Consider the following 19,562-nt stretch of genomic DNA (forward strand, 5'->3'; position numbering starts at 1 on the left):
GTAGGAGGAAGATGAATTTATGGAAGATGAATTTATCTTCCTCCCTCTGAAGATGTTGAGAATTTGAGTCGAACAGAACAGGATTGCTTGGATAGAAAGATGCACAAATTGCTGTGTGTGAAAGGTGGTGATGTTGGTGAAGCCTAGATGTGAGGGGCTCAGCTAGATCCAGGCCTTTCTGTTCACCTCGCTGTCATAGGTAGGAGACACATTACCACTGAGAAGCTCAGCTTTGTCTTCTCTCCACTGGTGGCATCCACAGTTGCAGCCCTGTACAAGGTGAACTCCTGGCTTTGGACCCCAGAGCTGCCAGCCACATAGAATGAGTGATTCTCCAGGGAACATCTGAAAACATTCAGGTGCTTCTCTCACTATGCCAGCACATAAGAAGTCAGAAAAGTCTTTGGAAGCCCCTGGGTCTCCCAGCACTGATGTGTGAGCCAGTGAGGGAAGCCCTGCTTTAGATGAGAGCCATCAGCCCTGAAGTGTTCAGATTCCAATTTGTAGGATTATCCCTGGGAGAAGGGTGTTTTAGGCAGACAGAACCCCTATTTCCTTGCCAGCAGTCTGTAGAAGAAACCAGATTCCCAGGGGCTCTATCCCCCAGCAATCATCTTGTGAAAGTAGTAGTGGGGTCTCCATTGTTCCCAGTGAGGGTCTTTCAGTAGCTGTTCTCTGTTCCATGCGCTCCCTGCCATGGTAGTCCAGAGCTGTGGAGTCAGCAGACCTCAGCCTGAATCTCCCAAACCCACAAGGCCAAATAAACGTTCCCTCCTCCACAGTTTTTCTTACAGGTATGTATATCATACTAATAAAAAAAAAATCTTACATGCTGGTTGAGCCAGAAGTCTGCTTCTGGGTTCTGACAGTGGAGCTTGTGGAGCCTACTCTCTAGTCCACACTGGTTCATCATGCTTTCCACAATAGAGTACAGAGAAGAGACTCAGTTACCAAGTTCTCAAAGTTTTAATGTACCCTACAAGTATTCTCTCCAATGCATTGTCCAGAATTCTCTTAGGCTGGAACACTTCCTGGCAAGACTAGATCCTAGCAGAAGCTGAGTCCAGAAGGCCACCACAGTCCAGACCAGGTAAGGCTGGAAATCTAAGTTTCCTAGTACCTGGAAAGCACCTGTTTAGAAGACTGGACACTCTTAGAGAACCAGCACAAGACCCAGGGGCAGATCCCGGTCTCTCTGCTTAGTCAAAGGAAGTGCACTTAATTATCCCAAGCTCATTTCCAAAAACTGGCATGATTTGAGTCATTTAATTACCTGTGAAGGAACTTACCTTGTCAACGTGATTAGCGATCTCTATTAACCGGTGCTTAACTTTCTCCAGATCTTTTCCTTGCCTCTGAAACTTAACAATTTTAAATGCCAGTGTTAGTAATGGTAAGAATATCAGGATTCCTCTTCCCAGATCTTGATATGTGAACTTGGGTTGCTCTGGTGACTCCTTGTGCTCTTGGAGGCCCTCCACATTTACAGTGCAAGGAACTCACATTGTGCCAGGTACTTTCCCCTGTTGGGGAGTCTCTGTAGTCCCCTAGTACTCGCTCAAGCCAAGGGTGCACAAGACAGTAACTTCAGCAACTCTTTCAGTCTCATAAATAATGGAGTTAGGGACATGTTTTGGCAAAGAGAAAATGGACAATGGGAAGGCTGTCTAAAGCCACTTTTCATATCATCAGCTTGATTTTAACTTCCTGAGAAATTTCTTTTATATTTGTTTTTAAACATTAAGTATGAGAAGCAAGAAAAGCTCATGGCAACATGTCCAAGGAGAATGGAAAATAACTTAACTAATTCCCCATTCTCTCCTCTAAGTTGACCTTCCAGACTGGGAAGAGTTTTCTGAGAAACTGTTAAGCTGTATTCATTCATGTATGCTGAATGAGTTTAGGAGAAAAAATGTTACCAATTTGTAATATCTTAATGGGATGGTAAGAAACCATAGGGAAGAGAATCAGTCTAAAGAATATTGATTCAAAATGAATTGAAAGAAAAAACCCAATAGTACAAAGCCATTATCACAAGAGGGAGAGATTTCTTTACCATGTCTGTGTAGCATGCATGCACTCATGCATTCATTCATTCAGATTTAAGACATGCCCAACTTTTCCCAAATGTCAGAATGGAATTTAAAGCCATCTGTCACTCCCCTAGATTGCCATACTCAGATAGTTTAGCTACAGGGAAACCTGTGTTTTTGAGGGGTTTACTTTGCAACTATTTTTACTGCACTAGATAAATCTTAAAGGTCTATGCTTCCTTAGATCAGAAAAGCACTTTTGTTTTGTTTTGTTTTGTTTTCAAAACAGAGTTTCTGTGTGTAGCCATGGCTGTCCTAGAACACACTCTGTAGACCAGGCTGGCCTTGAACTCATAGAGATTGGCCTGCCTCTACCTCCTGTGTGCTGGGATTAAAGGTGTGTGCCACCACTGCTCATTGAGAAAGTACATTTTTAATGCTCCAAACTTTTAAAGAAAGTAGTAACAATGGAGGTAAAGCTAGTCCTACCTGGCTAAGCACATCCTCTCATTTCTTTTTGAAACCAGTTGTCATAAGAAGTTTCATAGATCCTTACCTCTCGGTTGTCTGCCACAATAACCAGCTCTACATACTTGGTCATCTTGAGGGTCTCTCTTTTATGCTGCCAAAAGAAAGTCAGAGTTTAGTTTTACTTAATACTTCACTTAATGTTTCCAGAACATTCATTGTACATGTCCGAAAGAAAGAAAGAAAGAAAGAAAGAAAGAAAGAAAGAAAGAAAGAAAGAAAAACAACCACAACATTTAAAGGGAGGCCTCCTCTCCTGGGCTTTGTGAAATCGACTTCCACACCCAGGGATCTTTCAGAGGAGCCTCAACAGGGGTGATCTGGGTTCCACTGCCATGTGGGAAATCCTAAAAAGGGGTTTACGATTCTTGCTGAATTATTGGTTATAGGTTCATAAGAAGTCACGGCCATTTTTAAACAAAATGAGCACATAAACAACTCCAAAGAAGTTCTAGCGCCATAGCCAGCAAAGGCTTGTTGTAGATTACATGAGGGTGTGAGGATCATTAAAGGCAGCACTGGAGTCCAGCCTGTCACTGGTGCTTCTTGTACTGTTATGTGTATATCTGTTCCAAGATTTGAGGAAAGTGGAGGAGAACATACTTTGTAGAGAAACTGTGTGTGATTTTTCTGGGAAATGCTGGGTCCTTTTTGAGGAACTGGATGCTTGTGGCCAATCAGTTATACACATAGTTTGAAGCAGCAGACTGGGCTGATGAACAGAGGGGCAAAGGGAGTTGCAGAAAGACAAAATACAAAGGAGCAGGTTGAGTCCAGAAGAAACGGTATTTCTTAGAAGGCCTAGAAGATGACATGGGTGGGTTGAGATTGGCAAGAGTGGAGCAGCTGAGAAGAATATGCAAACTGTCCATCAAGGTGCAGGAATTGGGCAGTCAACAGTAGAGATACAGATCCAAACAAGATGGCCTCTGAGGCAGGTCATAACATTTTAATCAAGCTTCCTCAGAAGGCATTTGCACTCGTCTGTAAATTACTGGGAGGATCCCAAAGGCATTTTTTAGGGGAAATAAAACAATTCGTGGAGGGTGGTCTCAAAAATCAAACACTGAAAGCAAAAAAAAGCAAAGCATTCTGTTTCCGTAATAACACACAGTTGGAGGAAGTGGGGGCTGGTCTCGTCTCGGGCCCTCCCAATTGAAATTGCTGCTTTATGACTTAAGTCTAGTACAGGGCTTAAGCTGAAAACTTGATGTTACAACTGCTTGTCCAGACAAAAGCAAGAGGGATGAAGGCACGCTTTGAATCAGGTTTCCAGTCACATAATCCGGAGGGAAACATCTTTCATAAAACAAACCTCCAGCAGTCCAGAGTCTTCCAAACAGAATTTTACAAGAAAAATGTTTGTATTATAGTGGTGTTCCTGCTTGCTGCCCAGCTGTGCTGATTCATGAATTTAGGTGTCCCTTAAGAAATCTGGAAACCTCACGGAGGAAGGAAAATAAAGTACCATGAAAGGTATAATTTCTCATGCTTTTACGGCGTTGCAAAGAGAAACCATCAGGCTTGGTACGCAGAGGCAGGCTTCCCGGTGCTAACTACGAACTCAGAAAGGCGAAAAGGCAGCCCCGGTGTGTGCTCTGAATGAGACACTTCCGGAAATGAGATCATCTTGTGCCTTTTCCTTACTGAAGGGCCAAAGAAAGTAAAAGCCTTCCCACCCTCCCTCCCCTCCCTCTGTGATATATGCACATGTGTTTGTGTGTGTCTGTGTTTGTATGTTATGCTCTTGTGGGGGTGTGGGGGGGTCCACACACCTATGTGCAATGCAGATGGAAGCCAGAGGTTGATGATAAGTTTATTCCTCTAACCCTCTCCACCTTGACTTTTTTTTTTTTTTTTTTTTGAGAAATGTTCTCTCAGTGAATGGGGAGTTTATCATTTCGGTTAGGCTGGCCTGCCGGCGAGTCCCGGGGATCCAGCAGTGCCCACTCTTCTGCCAGTGCTGGAGTGACAGGTGCACTTGGCTCTATACGTGGGTGTGGGGGATCTGAGTAGAATGCGCTTTACTGATGGAGCCATCTCCTCGGCTCCTAGGGATCGATTTATTTTTCTCACTCCTTCCACTCCCTCCTAAAACACTCTCTTCAACCATGAACAGATTCAGCTAGTTATGCAGACAAAAACATGGCAGTGGAAATGAAGAAATAAATTAATCTCTCATGAAGAATTCTTCAAAAGAGCTCTGGTTGCTTAGGCATTTACACTTTTCAGACTGTGGAGGGTGAAATCTATGACCAGGGGACATTTCCAACTGGCCTTGGATCATCATTTAGAAAACACACAATCCCAGATAATGAAAACAAACACATGAACACAATTTTCCTGTCTCTGCAGTTTTCAGAGAAATCCACATTTTCTCATGAATTTAGAGAACTGCAAGCTCAGAGACAAGTTTAACCACATCATAATGAAAAGCCACAGGGGAGTGGCTGGCTCCCTGCTAAAGGAAGAGGCTTAAATTACCTCCATGTGATCTCTACCTATCTAGGCTGTCCAGTTTTTTTTTTTTTTTAAACATTTTAAATTTGTGATAGGGGAAGCAACATTGGAAACTGCTTGTCTGACTGAATTTTCATTCTGCAGGATTATGAACAAAAGCTTGTTCCCAAACAAGAAGCCAAGTCTCTGAGAATGGCCCAACAGTTTCAGCTCCATGGTAGGGACAGAGTTGGGGACAAGGTGTCCAAGAGAGAACCCGTTCCTGGACCTCTGAATGTCAACCCAGCTAAGTTCCCAGAGTCTGCCTATCCCCTGAAGAGCTTGCTGTGATCTCTGGCACAGAGAGCTTAACTCAAGCTAAAAGAGCAAGGGGGACCAGGGTACTAATGGGTTTCCACGGCAACCCTGTCTTCTTGTGGCCAGAACCTTGGCAGAATATTTGCTCATCTCACAGTGTCTTCTGTGAGCTTGCTGTGTGCCATGTGATGGGTTAGATACTAGAGATGTAGTGATGGACAAGACCACAGCCACTCACTGCCTTCATGAAGCAATTCCCTTCTTTGCCATTGGGATGTATGGCTTGACTTTTTTTATTAGTAGCTTTAGCCTTAGTCTCTTTCACAAAGCCTCTTGAGGTAGCTGATAAAATCCTTTTCTGTTATTTCTGATTGGTTTGACATGTGGTCTCATGTAGCCCAGGCTGGCTTCTAACCTACTATGGAGCTGAGGGTGACCTTGAACTCCTGATCTTCCTGCCTCCACCTCTGGAGTGTTAGGATAACAGGCATGTACCACCATATCCAGTTTGTGAGGCCAGGGATAGAACTTGAGGCCTCACACTGAGCTACACCCCAAGCTCTTCCATTTCATTCTTGTGGACACAGCCCATGGAAAGGGAAGGAGTCTAGGCAGGTGAGCTGAGTTCCAAGAAATATTAGGATGGACTTAAAAATTTCCAGAGAGGAACTATGACACTCCTGCCTTCCTGAAACAAATGGGGATCTCACTGAAATCTAATATAGAGCCTTGTAAAAATGACAAATAGCTCAGCTTTATATGATAGCCAGCATGAACACTGAAATCGGATGGATTCTTGGTTCTCTGTGACAAAACAGTGCAAACATCTGCAGAGAAGTCGAGACAGTTAACATTTGGGGGTTGGGGGAGTCAGGAAAACTCTGGAGAAGAGCAATTGTGCTTGGCACACTGCATAAACAAGATTAATTAGCTGCAGTTACATTGATTTTTTTAAAAGTATAGAATAAAGGCAGCATAGTGAAGCAACTAATGGGCATGCAACTTGAATCTGTGCTCTGCCTGTTCATCACAAGAGTTCTCCAAAATGATCTTCCAGGTGCCTGGTTCTCCCAAGTATTCTGCTTATTTGGAAATTATTTTTTTACTATCTTTATCATATGCTCACAGTTGAGGTTAAGGATAAACCTAAACTCGTGATGGAAGACCATCACAAGAACTTTTAGAGCAACAGCGGGAGTTGAAGTGAATGGCATTGGCATCCCTGCCTTTCCTTTTCCATTTAAGGGTTCATTTACACTCCCAGATTAGCAAAACAGCACCATTAGGCAGGGTTTCTTATTTCTCTCCATGTCAACATGACTGGAAATGATGGTGCCAATCATGGTTCTAGAGAGCTGTGTATGCTCAGAGAGTTAAAATATGGTCAGCAAGTGCAGAGCAAGTTTGTACTTCTAAGTGAAATGGGAGCACATTTGAGCATCATTTAAACTGTCAACTTATAAATCATGCAATGTGGGCAACAGGCATTCAACCAGGTACTCAAAGCCAAGAGCCTGGAAAACGAAATGCAAATGTTCTGCTTGTTTATGATGGGTGAAGCCTGGCTCAGTCACATCCTAGCTGGGGTCTGGACTCAAAAGCAGTGAAGAGTGAAGTAAATGAGAGGGACTGTAGAGGCTGTCTCCGATTCTAGCTCTTAGGCCTGTCACTCAAGAGAGGTAGGGCAGCAGAGGAATGAAAGAGAGACCCTTCCAGAGGTGAGGTGTACTGCTGCTGGGAACATCACCCAAGTCTCGAGTGCGTTTGTGTGTGTGTGTGTGTGTGTGTGTGTGTGTGTGTGTGTAGGTGCATGTGCTCATGTGTGCAGAGGTGTGAAGGCCAGAAAGCATCTTCAAGTATTCTCCCTCAGGACACCGTTCACAGGTTGTTGCTTTTGTTGTTATTATTTGTTTATTTGGATAGTTTTGTTTAGTAGTCTAGACTGGCTGACCAGGGAGCCCCAGAGATTCTCGGGTCTCCGCCTTCCTTCCTTCTCTGCTGGGATTACAAAATAGCATCGGCATACATGGCTTTTAAACAAATTATACAAATAGGTTCTGGAGATCAAACTCAGGTATAGGTACATGCACTTTAGCAACTGAGCTATTTCTCTAGCCTCATTTCGCTGTTATTTTGAAATAACAGCAAACTGCGTAACAAGAATGACCTTGACCTCTTATCTCCTACCTCCACACTCGACAGTGCTAAGATCATGGGGTGTACCATTGTTGCTGGTTTTTCTGGGTAGTTTCAATGGCCTGGAATTCAGACAGGCTCCCACCCCCATCCCTTAAGCATCAATGTCAAGGTGAGCCCCAGAATCTAAGGGGAGAGCTCTTCTCTCTACGAGGAGGCAGAAAAAAAGAAGTCTTGAGCATTATACATAAACAGTCTTGGGAATCATCATAGGGGAGATGGTTTTGGATCATATGACAGAAAACCTGAAGGCAGCTTAGAGCATTTCAGGTGAACAGACATTTGTACAGGTATAAAGAGAGTGCTAGGAAGGGGGCAAAAGCACAGAACATAACTCTTATTGTTTAAACATAGAGGGTGCAGAAGGGGGGGCGTATAGTTCAGTGGTCCTACACTTGGCCTAGCATGCAGAAGGCCCTGAGAATGATTTCTAGCACTGCTGGAAAGCAAAAAGAAGAAAAGTAAAGTAAATACAGATGAGTGGATGGATGGATGGATGGGTTAAAATGCACCAAGAGTAATCTTCAGGGAATGTTGACTATTGGGTGTGTACTATATAGCTCAAAGATGGGAAATACAAAATGTGTTGAGAGATATGAAGAACACGACACTCTTGCTGTCTTTGGCATAGCATAAGGGGATACCATATGTTTGATTTTTAAATATTTATTCTCAATAGGAAATAGGTAATATACACAGACACACCGACACACAGCAAAATAAAACACCAACAAAAAAGGAAAAGGTTGATACTTTGAGCTCTGGTTATAATCTAGTGGAAGAAAAGACCCTTTACTCCTTGCCCACAAAGCTCCACTGGGGTCTCTACTGTCCATGTTATTGGCGATCAGTAGGCGCCATGGGGCCGTGTTGTTACAGGCATTTTGGGAAATGTTGGTGAGGGGCGTCACTCTGGTACTGTAGTTGACAACTCCAGCGCTGCAGCTAAAATGGAGTCAGGGCAGGAGGCCAGACAAGGCAGGCTGCTGCACAGTCCTGGAGGGAAGGACAAATGCAGGCAGCATGGGCTAAAGGAGACTTTAGTAAACCCCTTGGAGAAGACTCAGTGGCCTTCTGCACATGCGGGTGGCTAAAGCATGTTCTTTTTCTGTACTCAGTTCTGAGAAACTGTGGAACAGACCCTGGGTGATAAAACCTCAATATGAAGAATGATCCATGCTTGCTGTGTTGACCACCAGGGTACCCCACCCTGGGTTTACCCTGTTGTCTCTGCCCATCATGACTTTGCTATCCTCTGACCCTGATGATGGAACTTTCCTCATCACACATTAATGAGTGTGATGTTTTCACTTGCAGCGAAGTGGCGGAGATTTGAGTCTGTAAACATACTTTTCCCAGGACATCTCCTACCTGACGGGGAATGGGGAATCATTCCATTCATAGGACGTCCAGCAGCAAGGTTGCTCCAGACCTCTAAACACTGTGTGTCCTCTCCTTCAGCTCTCAGCTCAAGAAACATGCACTTGGAATTCCTTCTTACCCTTCTTGTCCGCATTTGAGAGGGCCTAGGGGAGACATCTTCCGCGGTGTGGCTGGACTTGTTGTGATGCGACCCGCACAGCCCTTGGATGTTCTTCATGTTCTCAGCTGGAACGAGCTTGTATCTGTCCGTGGTGTTTCCCATCGGTTCCAAGATGTAGGTTTTATTTTCAAACACAATAAGTCCCCTGTTGAAAAGGTAACACGAACGTTAAGGACAGGACCTTCTTATGGTGAAGAGAGATTTTTTAACATTTACTTTCACCTCTCTTTCTTTCTCAGTGTGTGTGATATGTGGTATGGTGTGTATGTGAGTGTGTGTGTGTGTATGCATGTGTGTATGTGCCACACTTGTGTGGCGGCTTGAGGAGACCAGAAGACAATGTTGGTCCCCAGCACTGTAGTTAGAGATGTTTGTGAGACAACTGACATGGATTCTGGGAACTAAGTTCTGGTCCCCTTGAGTGCTCTTAGCCACTGAAGCATCTCTCTAGTTCCCAAGATACAGTTCGTAATGAAAGAGAGAATAAAGGGGAAATCCTGATTTATTTATGTTTTCAAGCCTTGGGAGTGAAGCACAGTTACTTACTTTGGGTTTGTGCCATTCATTTTAAAAATTGTTTGAAAACCTGGTTTGGGGATGGCACTTTTTCCAAATATTTTTATGGTAAAGAACAAACTGCATTGTGCCTGTTTTTTTTTTTTTTTCTTTTCCTGTCTCAAAGATATATTACTGTGAAAATCTTACAAGAGTCTCTCAAAAAGAGACAATGTGACAATAAGTGCATCTGAATTAGCAGATACAGCTCAGAAAGAAAACCTTCCCTTCTCTTTAAAAAGACAGTTTCTGCTCTGAAATAATTTGTCCTGGTCAAACCTACTTTCTAAATCTCTGAAGCGATTCATATATAAAAATGGGAGAAGATTCACATTTAAATTTTTTTCTTATTTAATTTGTGGGAGATGAAAACTCCCATCTTTACAATTTTTTTTAAATGTATTCACTTTACATCCCGATTGTAGCCCCCTCCCTTGTCTCCTCCAAGTCCCATCCTCCCTCCTTTCCCCCACTATCCCCCTCCCCTAGTCCTCAGCAAAGTCCCATCTTAGAACCTGCTGGGGATTGAGTGTGAAGTGTCCCCCACAGGCTCATGTGTTGTAACACTTGGTCCCTGGCTTGTGGTGCTGTTTGGGAAGGTTGTAGGACCTTAAGGGGGCAGAGCCTTGTGGGAAGAAGTGGGTCGGGAAGGTGGGACTTGAGGTTGTATGGCCACCCCTACTTTCTGTCCACTCTCTACTTCCTGATTATGGTATAATACGGCCAGAAGCTTCTAGCCCCTGCTGTCATGCTCTCCCATCATGCTGACTGTATCCCCTTCAACTATAAGCCAAAGCAAACCTTGCCTCCCTTAAATTGCTTCTTGTTGGGTATTTTCCCATATTAGCCAGAAAAGTAGCCAATATAATATCCCAAACATTTTAGCTAACCCTTGGGTATATGCGTGGGGCTAGCCTTAAGTCCACCAAGGAGCTCATTTTTATCTTTGTGCGTGTGCGTGTGTGTGTGTGTGTGTGTGTGTGTGTGTGTGCACTCATTTGGAGGTCAAAGGCCAACTTTAGGACTATTCTTTGATCACTTTACACTTTACTCTTTGAGGCAGGGTCTTGCAATCAAACTCAGGGATCACCTACGGGCAGTCTTACTAGATAACTCGGCCTGGGGAGTCACATGTGCACACCTTCAAAGGCTGGAATTGCAGCTGCTGTTTCCATCAGGCATTTCCTTGGGTTCCGGGCATCTGAACTCCAGTTGTTTTGCTTGCACATCCAATGGGAAGCCCTTTATGGACTTGAGGAACACTTGGGAGAGGCCCTGTCCTGTGGCTGGGCAAGGGGCTTTCAGTGCCCGGCAGCTCCAAGTTCAAGGTCCAGCTCCTATGCTTCCTAGCTATGTAAACTTGTTTAGGCTCCTGAGTGTCCTAAATTTGCTTTCTTCACCAGCACAAGGCGGATAAACTAACTTCCTGTCACAATTGCCACAGCACTCAGTGAGACCGTTTAGCTCCACAGATGGCTAAGTTACTGTTTAAATTGTGGCATCTCTTATCCTTGTGTAAGGACAGATCCACACATCAGGCTGCTGTTGATGGGTTATTCCAAGCACTGACAATTTTAGCCAAATCTTTTTTTTTTTTTTTTTTTTTTCAAATCTTATACTTCGTGAATGTATCCTACCCACAGGAATGCTGGCCATCTGTTGCTCCCTGAGATTAAATGCAGCATTCATAAGATAAACACCCTTCTGGGAATGACAATGACCAAAACAGAACCCTGTGAGCCAACAGTTTAGGCTTGGAAATAAAAGCATAGAGTTTTAAAATACATGGACAAGGGAACTTTGTGTAAGAGGAGCTTAAAAGTTAGCAGAACAAAGAGACCAGGAGTATCTCCTAATTCCCACCTCAGCCCCCAGGACCCACTTGATCAATGTTACAACCAACTTTCTCTACCACCTGACCATCAAACTTCCTCTGCTATTGGACCTGGACTCAGTGCTGCCACAGATGCAGAATCCAACCATCTCCAGCCAACTGGGCTAAAAAGGCCTCGTCCAGAAAAACCTACAAAAATTGTGCTAATGGAGATTTTTATCGACCGGGTCCCCAGAAGACTGCCGCCAGGACCCCATTAATGTCCCAGTGGGAACAGTGAAAGGGTGGGAGCCAAGTGCAAGCTCTGGACAATGCTTTGGGCACCGCACAGCCACTCCTGCTGAGGCCCTGTGAATTGAAGCAAGGCAGCTGCGTGAAGATTGCCTTAGCTATCTCCAGCTCACAGAGCAGAGCCAAGAAGCTCATTAAGCAAACTCGGTGTAGAGGTGGAGCTAGAAACTCATGGGAGAACAGGACTAAAAAATCAACATGGAGGATAGCTCAGAGCAGAACAAGGAAGGCAAGGCAGTGGATCTACCGTGGGAGACAAAAACCAACATCCAGGCCACCGGCTGCGTTCTCTTAAATCTCTACTGCACTCTCGGCCCTCTGCAGTTATTCCTTATCTACGTATACCCCAGGCAGTGTAGCAGACCAGCACCATCCCCCATGCTTATGCTGGTTACTCTCTCTCTTTTTCTCTTACCCCGTTCTCTTTCCTCCTATTGTTACATCTCTAAAAGCTCAGAGGCCAACCTGGCTTATGATGTCAGAGTATATATCTTTATCTCTGCCACCTACCATTAACTCTCCGCTCCTTTCCCCTGCTTGCCTCTATTACTCCTACTCCTCTACATGTATGTTCTCTGTGTATGCCTACTCTTCTGTTTTCTTTAGTTTTAAAAATGTAATATGACACAGGGAGCCTCTTTTCCAGTCTTGTCTATTCAGTGTTCTGTGTCCTCTTGTATCTGTGTCGGCTCCCCTTTCCCTCAATTTGGGGACTTTCTTCTGTGGTTATTTTCTTCTGTGGAATAGTTTTGTCTTTGGCATGACATTCTCCTCATCCTTCTGTGCCCATAAGTTGTCATTTTTACCTGTTTGTGGTGGTCCCTTTTCTCTATTTCTCACCTAGCAACCAAATTGCTAATCACTCACTGTGATTTCTCCCTTGTTTCTTTTACTGCCACTCGCACCCACAATCACTAACATGCTAGTATAACATGTACTAGGTAGGTAGTATACCATGGTACTATCTTGCGGTCTTTTACTGTTAGCAAGTGTCTGTTCTGTAGTCACCTGCTACTCTATTATCAGAGTAGGCCAACGACTGGATAGTGGCTATTCCTGCACTCAGTATCGGCCCACAGGCATGGACTAACACTAGAACCCAGTGCCTACAACACCAGTATGACACAGGGAAAGCTTATCTACCATGGCTCTACTAAACCTTGTCTCTACTGAACTCTGAATCCCTTCACTGGAAGAAGAGAGGTGCCCCAAATTTAAAAAAAGGGCAAAAATCTTAACCAACCATCTAGCATCACATGGGCAGGTTCAAGTACAAAAAGAGAAGTAACCTGAAAAATCAGGACTGCCTGTCTCCTCCCAAACCAATGGGTGAACAGGCGTGACTCCTGAGAAGGGCTTAGAGAAAATTCTAGTCCCAAAAGTCAAAGGAATGACTATAAACATGTTCAAACAACTTATGGAGGATATAAATGTCTTCCAAGAGAACACAAACAAACAGCTGACTCAATAATGAAATCAGTTAAAGATATGAAGACAGAAAGTAAAGTAATACTGAAGTAAAGAAATACGACAATTCAACTGAGAGGATGATGGAAGCGAAAACACAACAGATAAAGTGAAAAGGTCAGGGTGAAGCCTCCTCACCAGCAGAATGTATCATGATGGGATAGCCGGGTTTGAAGACAAAATGGAGTAAGTGGATCAGCTTATGAAGATCAATGATAAATTTTAAAATGGATGGAACATGCAAGAACTTGGGGACACCACAAGCAAGTAAAAATGACAAATTATGGACACAGAAGAAGCATAATTTCATGCAAAAGGTGAAACTATTTCACAGAAGAAAGTAACCACAGAAGAAAACCCCAAAATCTAGGGAAAGAGAAGCCGACCCAGATACAAAGGTGACACAGAACACTGACTAGACAAGACTGGAAGAGGGGCTTCCTGTGTCATAGTATAGTCTAATACCAGAATGTACAGAAGAAGTACATGGAAAACTTCCAAAGAGGAGAGCCAGGCCACAAGGAAAGATAAGACCATTAGAACAACTGCTAACTTTTCAGTCCAAACCATAAAAGCACAAGGGCTTGGGATGAGGTATTTCAAAATCTAAAGAGTCACAACTTCCAGCCCAGCTTCATATAACCTACAGAGCCATCTATCATAACTGAGGGTGAAAGAAACACTTTCCATGATAAAGGCAGGCTAAAGGAATTCATGGCCATCACAGCATTCCTACAGAGAATGCTGCAGGGAATACTTGGGACTGAAGAGAAAGATAAACACATTCAAGAGGCTAGCAGAGAAAAAAATAAATGATGCTAAAAAGAAATTAAACAAAAGAGGACTAAGAAATCCTGAAACCTCACACAATCAATAAGAATGACAGATACACACACCTGTCAGTAATACCTCTGTCTACAAATAGTCTCAATTCACCCATCAAGAGCTGCAGTCTAGAAGAATTAGAGAATAGAATTCTTACTTTGCTCCCTCAAGAAACACACCTAATGACCAAAAAACAAACAAACAAACAAACAAACAAAAAACAAACAAACAAACAAAAAAACACCACTTCAGGGTAAATAGATGGAAAAAAGTATCCCAAGCCAATGCAACCAAGAAGACGAAGGTGTTGCCATCCTAATATCTGACTTGTCAGTTCTTGTCAGAGGAGATAAAGAAGGTCACTTCATGCTGACCAAGAAAACTACCCAAGAGAAAACAGTTCTAAACATGGGTGTCCCAAATGAAGGCGCATCCCGTTTCAGGAAATAGATATCTCTAGATCTAAAGTCACAGATTAACTCCAACGCAATAGTAGCAGGTGGCTTCAACAGATCACTCCCACCCTTAGCCAAACTGGGCAAATACTAATAAAGATGCACTGGAATTAAATGACATCAGCTTTTCTTGAATTCTACCTTATTTTTCTTTGAGGGTGGTGGTGGTAGGGGGGACAAGGTCTCTCAGTGAACCCAGAGTTTGCTGATTTGGCTAGACTGGCTAGCCAGCAAGCCCCGCTTGCTATTTGCCTTGACGCCAGCCAGCTGGGGGCTGAGAATGAAACATGGCATGGTGCTCTAATCATGAGAGAGAAGCCAATCGCTGAAAGTTTTTCTACTTGGTGGAAACTTCTAGAAACTTTTACTTGGTCGTAAAAATGTTCTCATATCTCCTTTTATCTTTTAAGTCATCCAAAGGCCAGATGTTGAGAAACAGGGGTGAAGGCCTTCCCTTTTGCTCCACACAGCTGGCAGCCTACAGCACAGTGTAATTAAATAATTGCTTTGGACTATCTTGGGTATAATTAATCATTTAGCTGTAAAGATCTCTGGAAAGAGCAGTCCAAAACTCAAGCACTCAAGGTTTCTGAGGCATAGAAATGTGATGTTCTCACAGCCCTCTCTGGCCCCAAGTTAGATAAGGGAGGCAATTTGTTTTAAGCTGGATGTCACGAATGTTTGATTATAAACTTCAAGTTGGAAGAATCTCAGAGTAGAGAATTTAAGTCCAGCAGATTTTGAAAGCAGGAAAAGTTCTACCCACTCCATATCTCAGGGAGGAAAGGCCCAAAGAAGATATGCCAGTGTTTGGAAAATATGGAGATTGTAGACTTCTTGGACTCTAGCCTCATTATACCTATTACTGCACAGCTGAAGCTCCAGCCATTGTCCCCAGTGTCTTGGGTATCCAGGTAGCTCATGGAAGATGTGGAGAGCCAACCCTGACCTGTGTATCTGAGGCTTGTGTTTCCTGGTGTGCCCTTACCCACCTCCACCAGCACTGGTTTGAGAGGAATGAGGGTCCCAGAACAGAGACAAGAGTAAAGAAGCTGGAAGGAGAAAAAGGCAGACCAGAGAGATGAGTGGCTGTAGTGAAAACTAATGGTCTTTTCTTAAGATTTTAAGTCTGGGGCTGGGGCTGCAGCTCAGGTGGTGACAGGCTTGTCTAGCATGCATGAGGCCCTCTGTTCATTCCCTTCTTAGTACCATATCAGCTGCGTGTGGTGGTGAACAGCTTGGGAGATAGAAGGTGAAGCTGGGATTAAGGCAATCCATGATTGCACAGATAATCTGAAGCCAGCATTTGGCTACATGAGACCATGTCAGAAACAAAGCAGAGTAAAACAAACAAGCAAACAAACAAAGCCCCATAACAATGAAAATATTTAAAGTATTGTGTTTTTTTTCCCTTGAGTGGACATGAAGAGGAATTTATCAAACGGATAAATTGTCTTTGTGAGGTTTCACTGGTAAAACACATCAGAGCTATATTCCCTTGAGGTTAGGGTTTTGTCTTGAAAATTCAGACTCTAGTCTCTGAATCAAGGGTGCATTCATCAATAATGCAGCTTAATGCTATTGTTCTGGTCATTTCCTTATTAGTCCTGGACAAGCAGGAAAGTAGCACCTGGATCCCGACTACGTGCAATAAGACAACAACAAGGAACAATGAGGAAGAACAGACTATCTCTGACAGTTCAGTGTCACACTGAGGAAGGACTTTTGGTCTCTGTATCATGCTGTCACTCATAAGATGGAAATGCAGTTGGCATAAAATTTCATTTCAATCCTCTTTTCTGGAGGAGCTCATGGGTAAAAGCAATATCCTGCCTCATGTATGTTTGATAAGCTACAATGGCAGCAATATCAGCTAATATTAGCAATATTAGCATAGGCTCATAGAACCAACTCCCATGTGAATATCTCATGTGCAAACAAAACATTGCCACCACAATCACATGCCAAGTACTGAGTCAGGTACAAAGACAGCCAGCCTATGGCTCCTGCTTCAAATGCACTGTGCCACAAGTATGAGGTGCATGCCAACAACGGTGAAGAGGAAGCTTTTATAAAGCCTTTAAAAATAGTTATTTACTGGTTTAGTATCCTTGGTTGGAAAGACCAACACTGTTAGTCCCAGGCATTTAAAAATATATTTATTTATTTTTAGTTTATGTGTATAGATATTTTGCCTACATGTATGTCTGTATGCAGTTCCCACAAAACTAGATGAGAGCTTCATAACCCCTGGAATTGGAGTTACAGACTATTTTTAAGTACCATGTAGGTTCTGGAAGCCAAACCCCTGCCATCTGCAAGAACAATAAGTGCTCCTAACTGCTGGGCCACCTCTGTAGCTCTCTTCTCTTTAGAAACTTTGGGTATTGTATCTTCAACCCATCCTATCTCAACAACAACAGCCAGAGCTGTCACTGTGAAGAAACTGTATGTATGAAGAGACAATCTGAAATAGGTCCCCTTTTTAAGTGACAGCTTCGTGAAGAAAGATTCTGTATATCATTAGTTTTAAAAGGTCAAACAACCCTTTCACAGGGGTCACCTAAGATAATCAAATATATCAAATTTTTATATTATGATTCACAACAGTAGAAAGATTACAGTTATTGAGTAGCAAACAAAATAATTTTATGGTTGGGAGTCACCATAACACGAGGAACGTGTTATGATATTCAAAATGTCTGGGGATCAGCGGGCTGGAGAGATGGCTTAGTGGTTAAGAACGCTGTCGTTTTGGCAGGTGATCCAGGCTTGGTTCCTAGCACCTACATGGTATTAAAAGGTTTCAGCATGAGGGAGGTTTGAGAACCACTAGTTTAAACCATTTCAATCTTTTTTTCTTCAAAATATTGGCTTTTATAAATATTGCCTCTACCTAATCTCAGATCAGTTCATCGTTTTTCCCCAAGACAATGGGACCCACTAATAGCCACTCTGTACCATCCCCTGTGCACAAACTCCAGGACCTTGAATATATTGTCTTCTCTGGTATTATTATAAATCCTGTTTGATCAGATGGCACAGGCCTGTTTCACTAGTGAAGTGATGAGAGGCCAAGGACACTCTGAGGGCCAGAGATGTCTTAAAGGCTGAACTCTAGTATCTTTAAGTGCCCCACTCTTAGCAAGAATTTTTGAAGAGGTAATTACAACCCATCTCTTAAAATGACATTGTTCTGAGAGTGAGCCCTAGCTCTGGGGACATGTCCTTACAAGAGACAGAAGGCAGCAAACACACAGGGAAGAAGACAAAGTTCAGATGGAGGCAGAAACCTTGGAATGACCTGTGCACAAGAAAAGGGATGCCAGCAATCCGGAGAGGCCACTGGCAGTGAAAGGAGAGGCTCAGAGAAGACATTTAGTTTCTCAGCTGAGACATACAGTCAGATTTCTTCAGATAGTTCTGAAGAAATAGTTCTGAACAAATAGTTCAGTTTGTCAAGCTGTAAACGATAATATTGCATGCACGTCGTGGTTACCCAACAACAGCTGTACTTGCTTGATTCCCAATGGCAAATTATTGTTTTGATTATGGTAGTTAGGTTAGGCGACACACCCGGGGCTTTAACTGGAGGAAAACTCACCCCAAATGTGGGTGGCAACATCCCACAGGCAGAGGTTCAGGCTGAATATAAATATGAAAAGAGGAAGAAAGACAACTACTAGCATTCATCTCTCTCTGCCTCCTGATTTGGAGGCGGTGTGACCACTTGCCTCGTGCCTTTGCCATTATGGCTAGGCCTGTCCTTGCTTAGCGTCTCCCACCATGATGGTCTGTAGTCTCAAGCTGTAAACCCAAACCAACTCTTCCACCTTTAAATTGCTTTGGTCAGGTGTTTTGTCACAGTAGTGAGAAAAGTAATTAAGACAGTGGTCACCATGCAGTCCAGGGATGATACCAATTAAGAACCCATAGAAAGCACATAGAAGACTATTTTCAAATAGCACGGGGAAAGAAACCTCTTATGCATTTATTAGGTAAAATTTCGTGCCATATATGTCATATTATACAATTAAAACCAAGACAAAACTTTCAGAAGTACAATAATGTGTGTGTGTGTGTGTGTGTGTGTGTGTGTGTGTGTGTGTAATAGGCACATACAAACATCCTATCCTGATATTTTAATTTTTTTTTTTTTTTGTGGTGCTGGGAATCAAACTTAGAGTCTCATGGATGTTAGGCAGGAGATCTACCATGGATTTACCCCTCCAGCCCTTGATATTGTATTTAGTTAAATTTCAAAAATCATCTTGTGCTGCCTCTCACCCCTGAGATCCTCTGATAGAAGTTCCTGTCTATAGCCAAGGACTGCACAGATGTGCCAGGGATGTTTCCCACAGTGAAGATGCTTACCACGGGGCAGGAAGAGCCAGAGGACAGAATGGACACACAGGATATGGACAGGTATTTGTGGAGGTCCAACAGTTCTGTAGGAGCTGAGACAAGTGAGCACATGCCATCTACATGGTTCAGGGTGGAGCTGGACTGGATGCAGGCTTCATGGAGAGGTGTCCCTTTGATTTAGCCTTGATGGGAGAGTGAACTTTACAGATTCCAACTAAGCCCAGGCAGGAGAAGGCAAGGGTGACATCAACAAGACACACACATGGGACATGCTCAGGACACAGCTAGGAAACAGCATGGTGGAACAGGCAGTTCCCTCAGAGAAGAGGACATGGAGCTAAAAAAAACAAATGCTGGTCCAGGGCTGGGAAAGTCTTCAGTCAGTGAAATGCATGCCATACAAGTATGAAGACCTGAGTTTCAGATGCTCACATAAGGAGAAACTGAATGTGGCTGTGTACACCTATACCTCAAGCAGTGGGGAGATGGAGGCAGGCGGATCCGGAGGCCTCACTGACCAGCTAAACTGGTGAGATCCAGGCTCAGTGAGAGACTGTATTTCAAAAAATATGGTAATAAGCAACAGAAGACACCCAAAGCCTACCTTTGACCTCCACATGTGCACATATGTACATTAGTACTCCTCATACACGTATATACTATACTACACACACACACACACACACACACACACACACACACACACACACACA

At 43.4% G+C, this 19,562-nt stretch overlaps 1 protein-coding gene across 1 annotated transcript in view; it reads right to left on the minus strand.

Annotated features, from left to right (window-relative positions):
- Adam12 (ADAM metallopeptidase domain 12) overlaps positions 1-19,562 on the minus strand; it is a 256,510-nt gene that overhangs the window by 80,210 nt on the left and 156,738 nt on the right. Inside the window, exons 5-7 of the mRNA XM_055608905.1 lie at positions 9,016-9,202; positions 2,590-2,655; positions 1,290-1,361 (exon numbers count right to left, since the gene is read on the minus strand). Coding sequence (XP_055464880.1) covers positions 1,290-1,361; positions 2,590-2,655; positions 9,016-9,202 — 325 coding nt within the window. The remainder of the gene's footprint in view (positions 1-1,289; positions 1,362-2,589; positions 2,656-9,015; positions 9,203-19,562) is intronic.

The sequence above is a fragment of the Psammomys obesus genome, unplaced genomic scaffold (genome assembly GCF_907164565.1).
Source record: "Psammomys obesus unplaced genomic scaffold, mPsaObe1.curated_primary_1811, whole genome shotgun sequence".
Classification (NCBI taxonomy): Eukaryota; Metazoa; Chordata; class Mammalia; order Rodentia; family Muridae; genus Psammomys; species Psammomys obesus.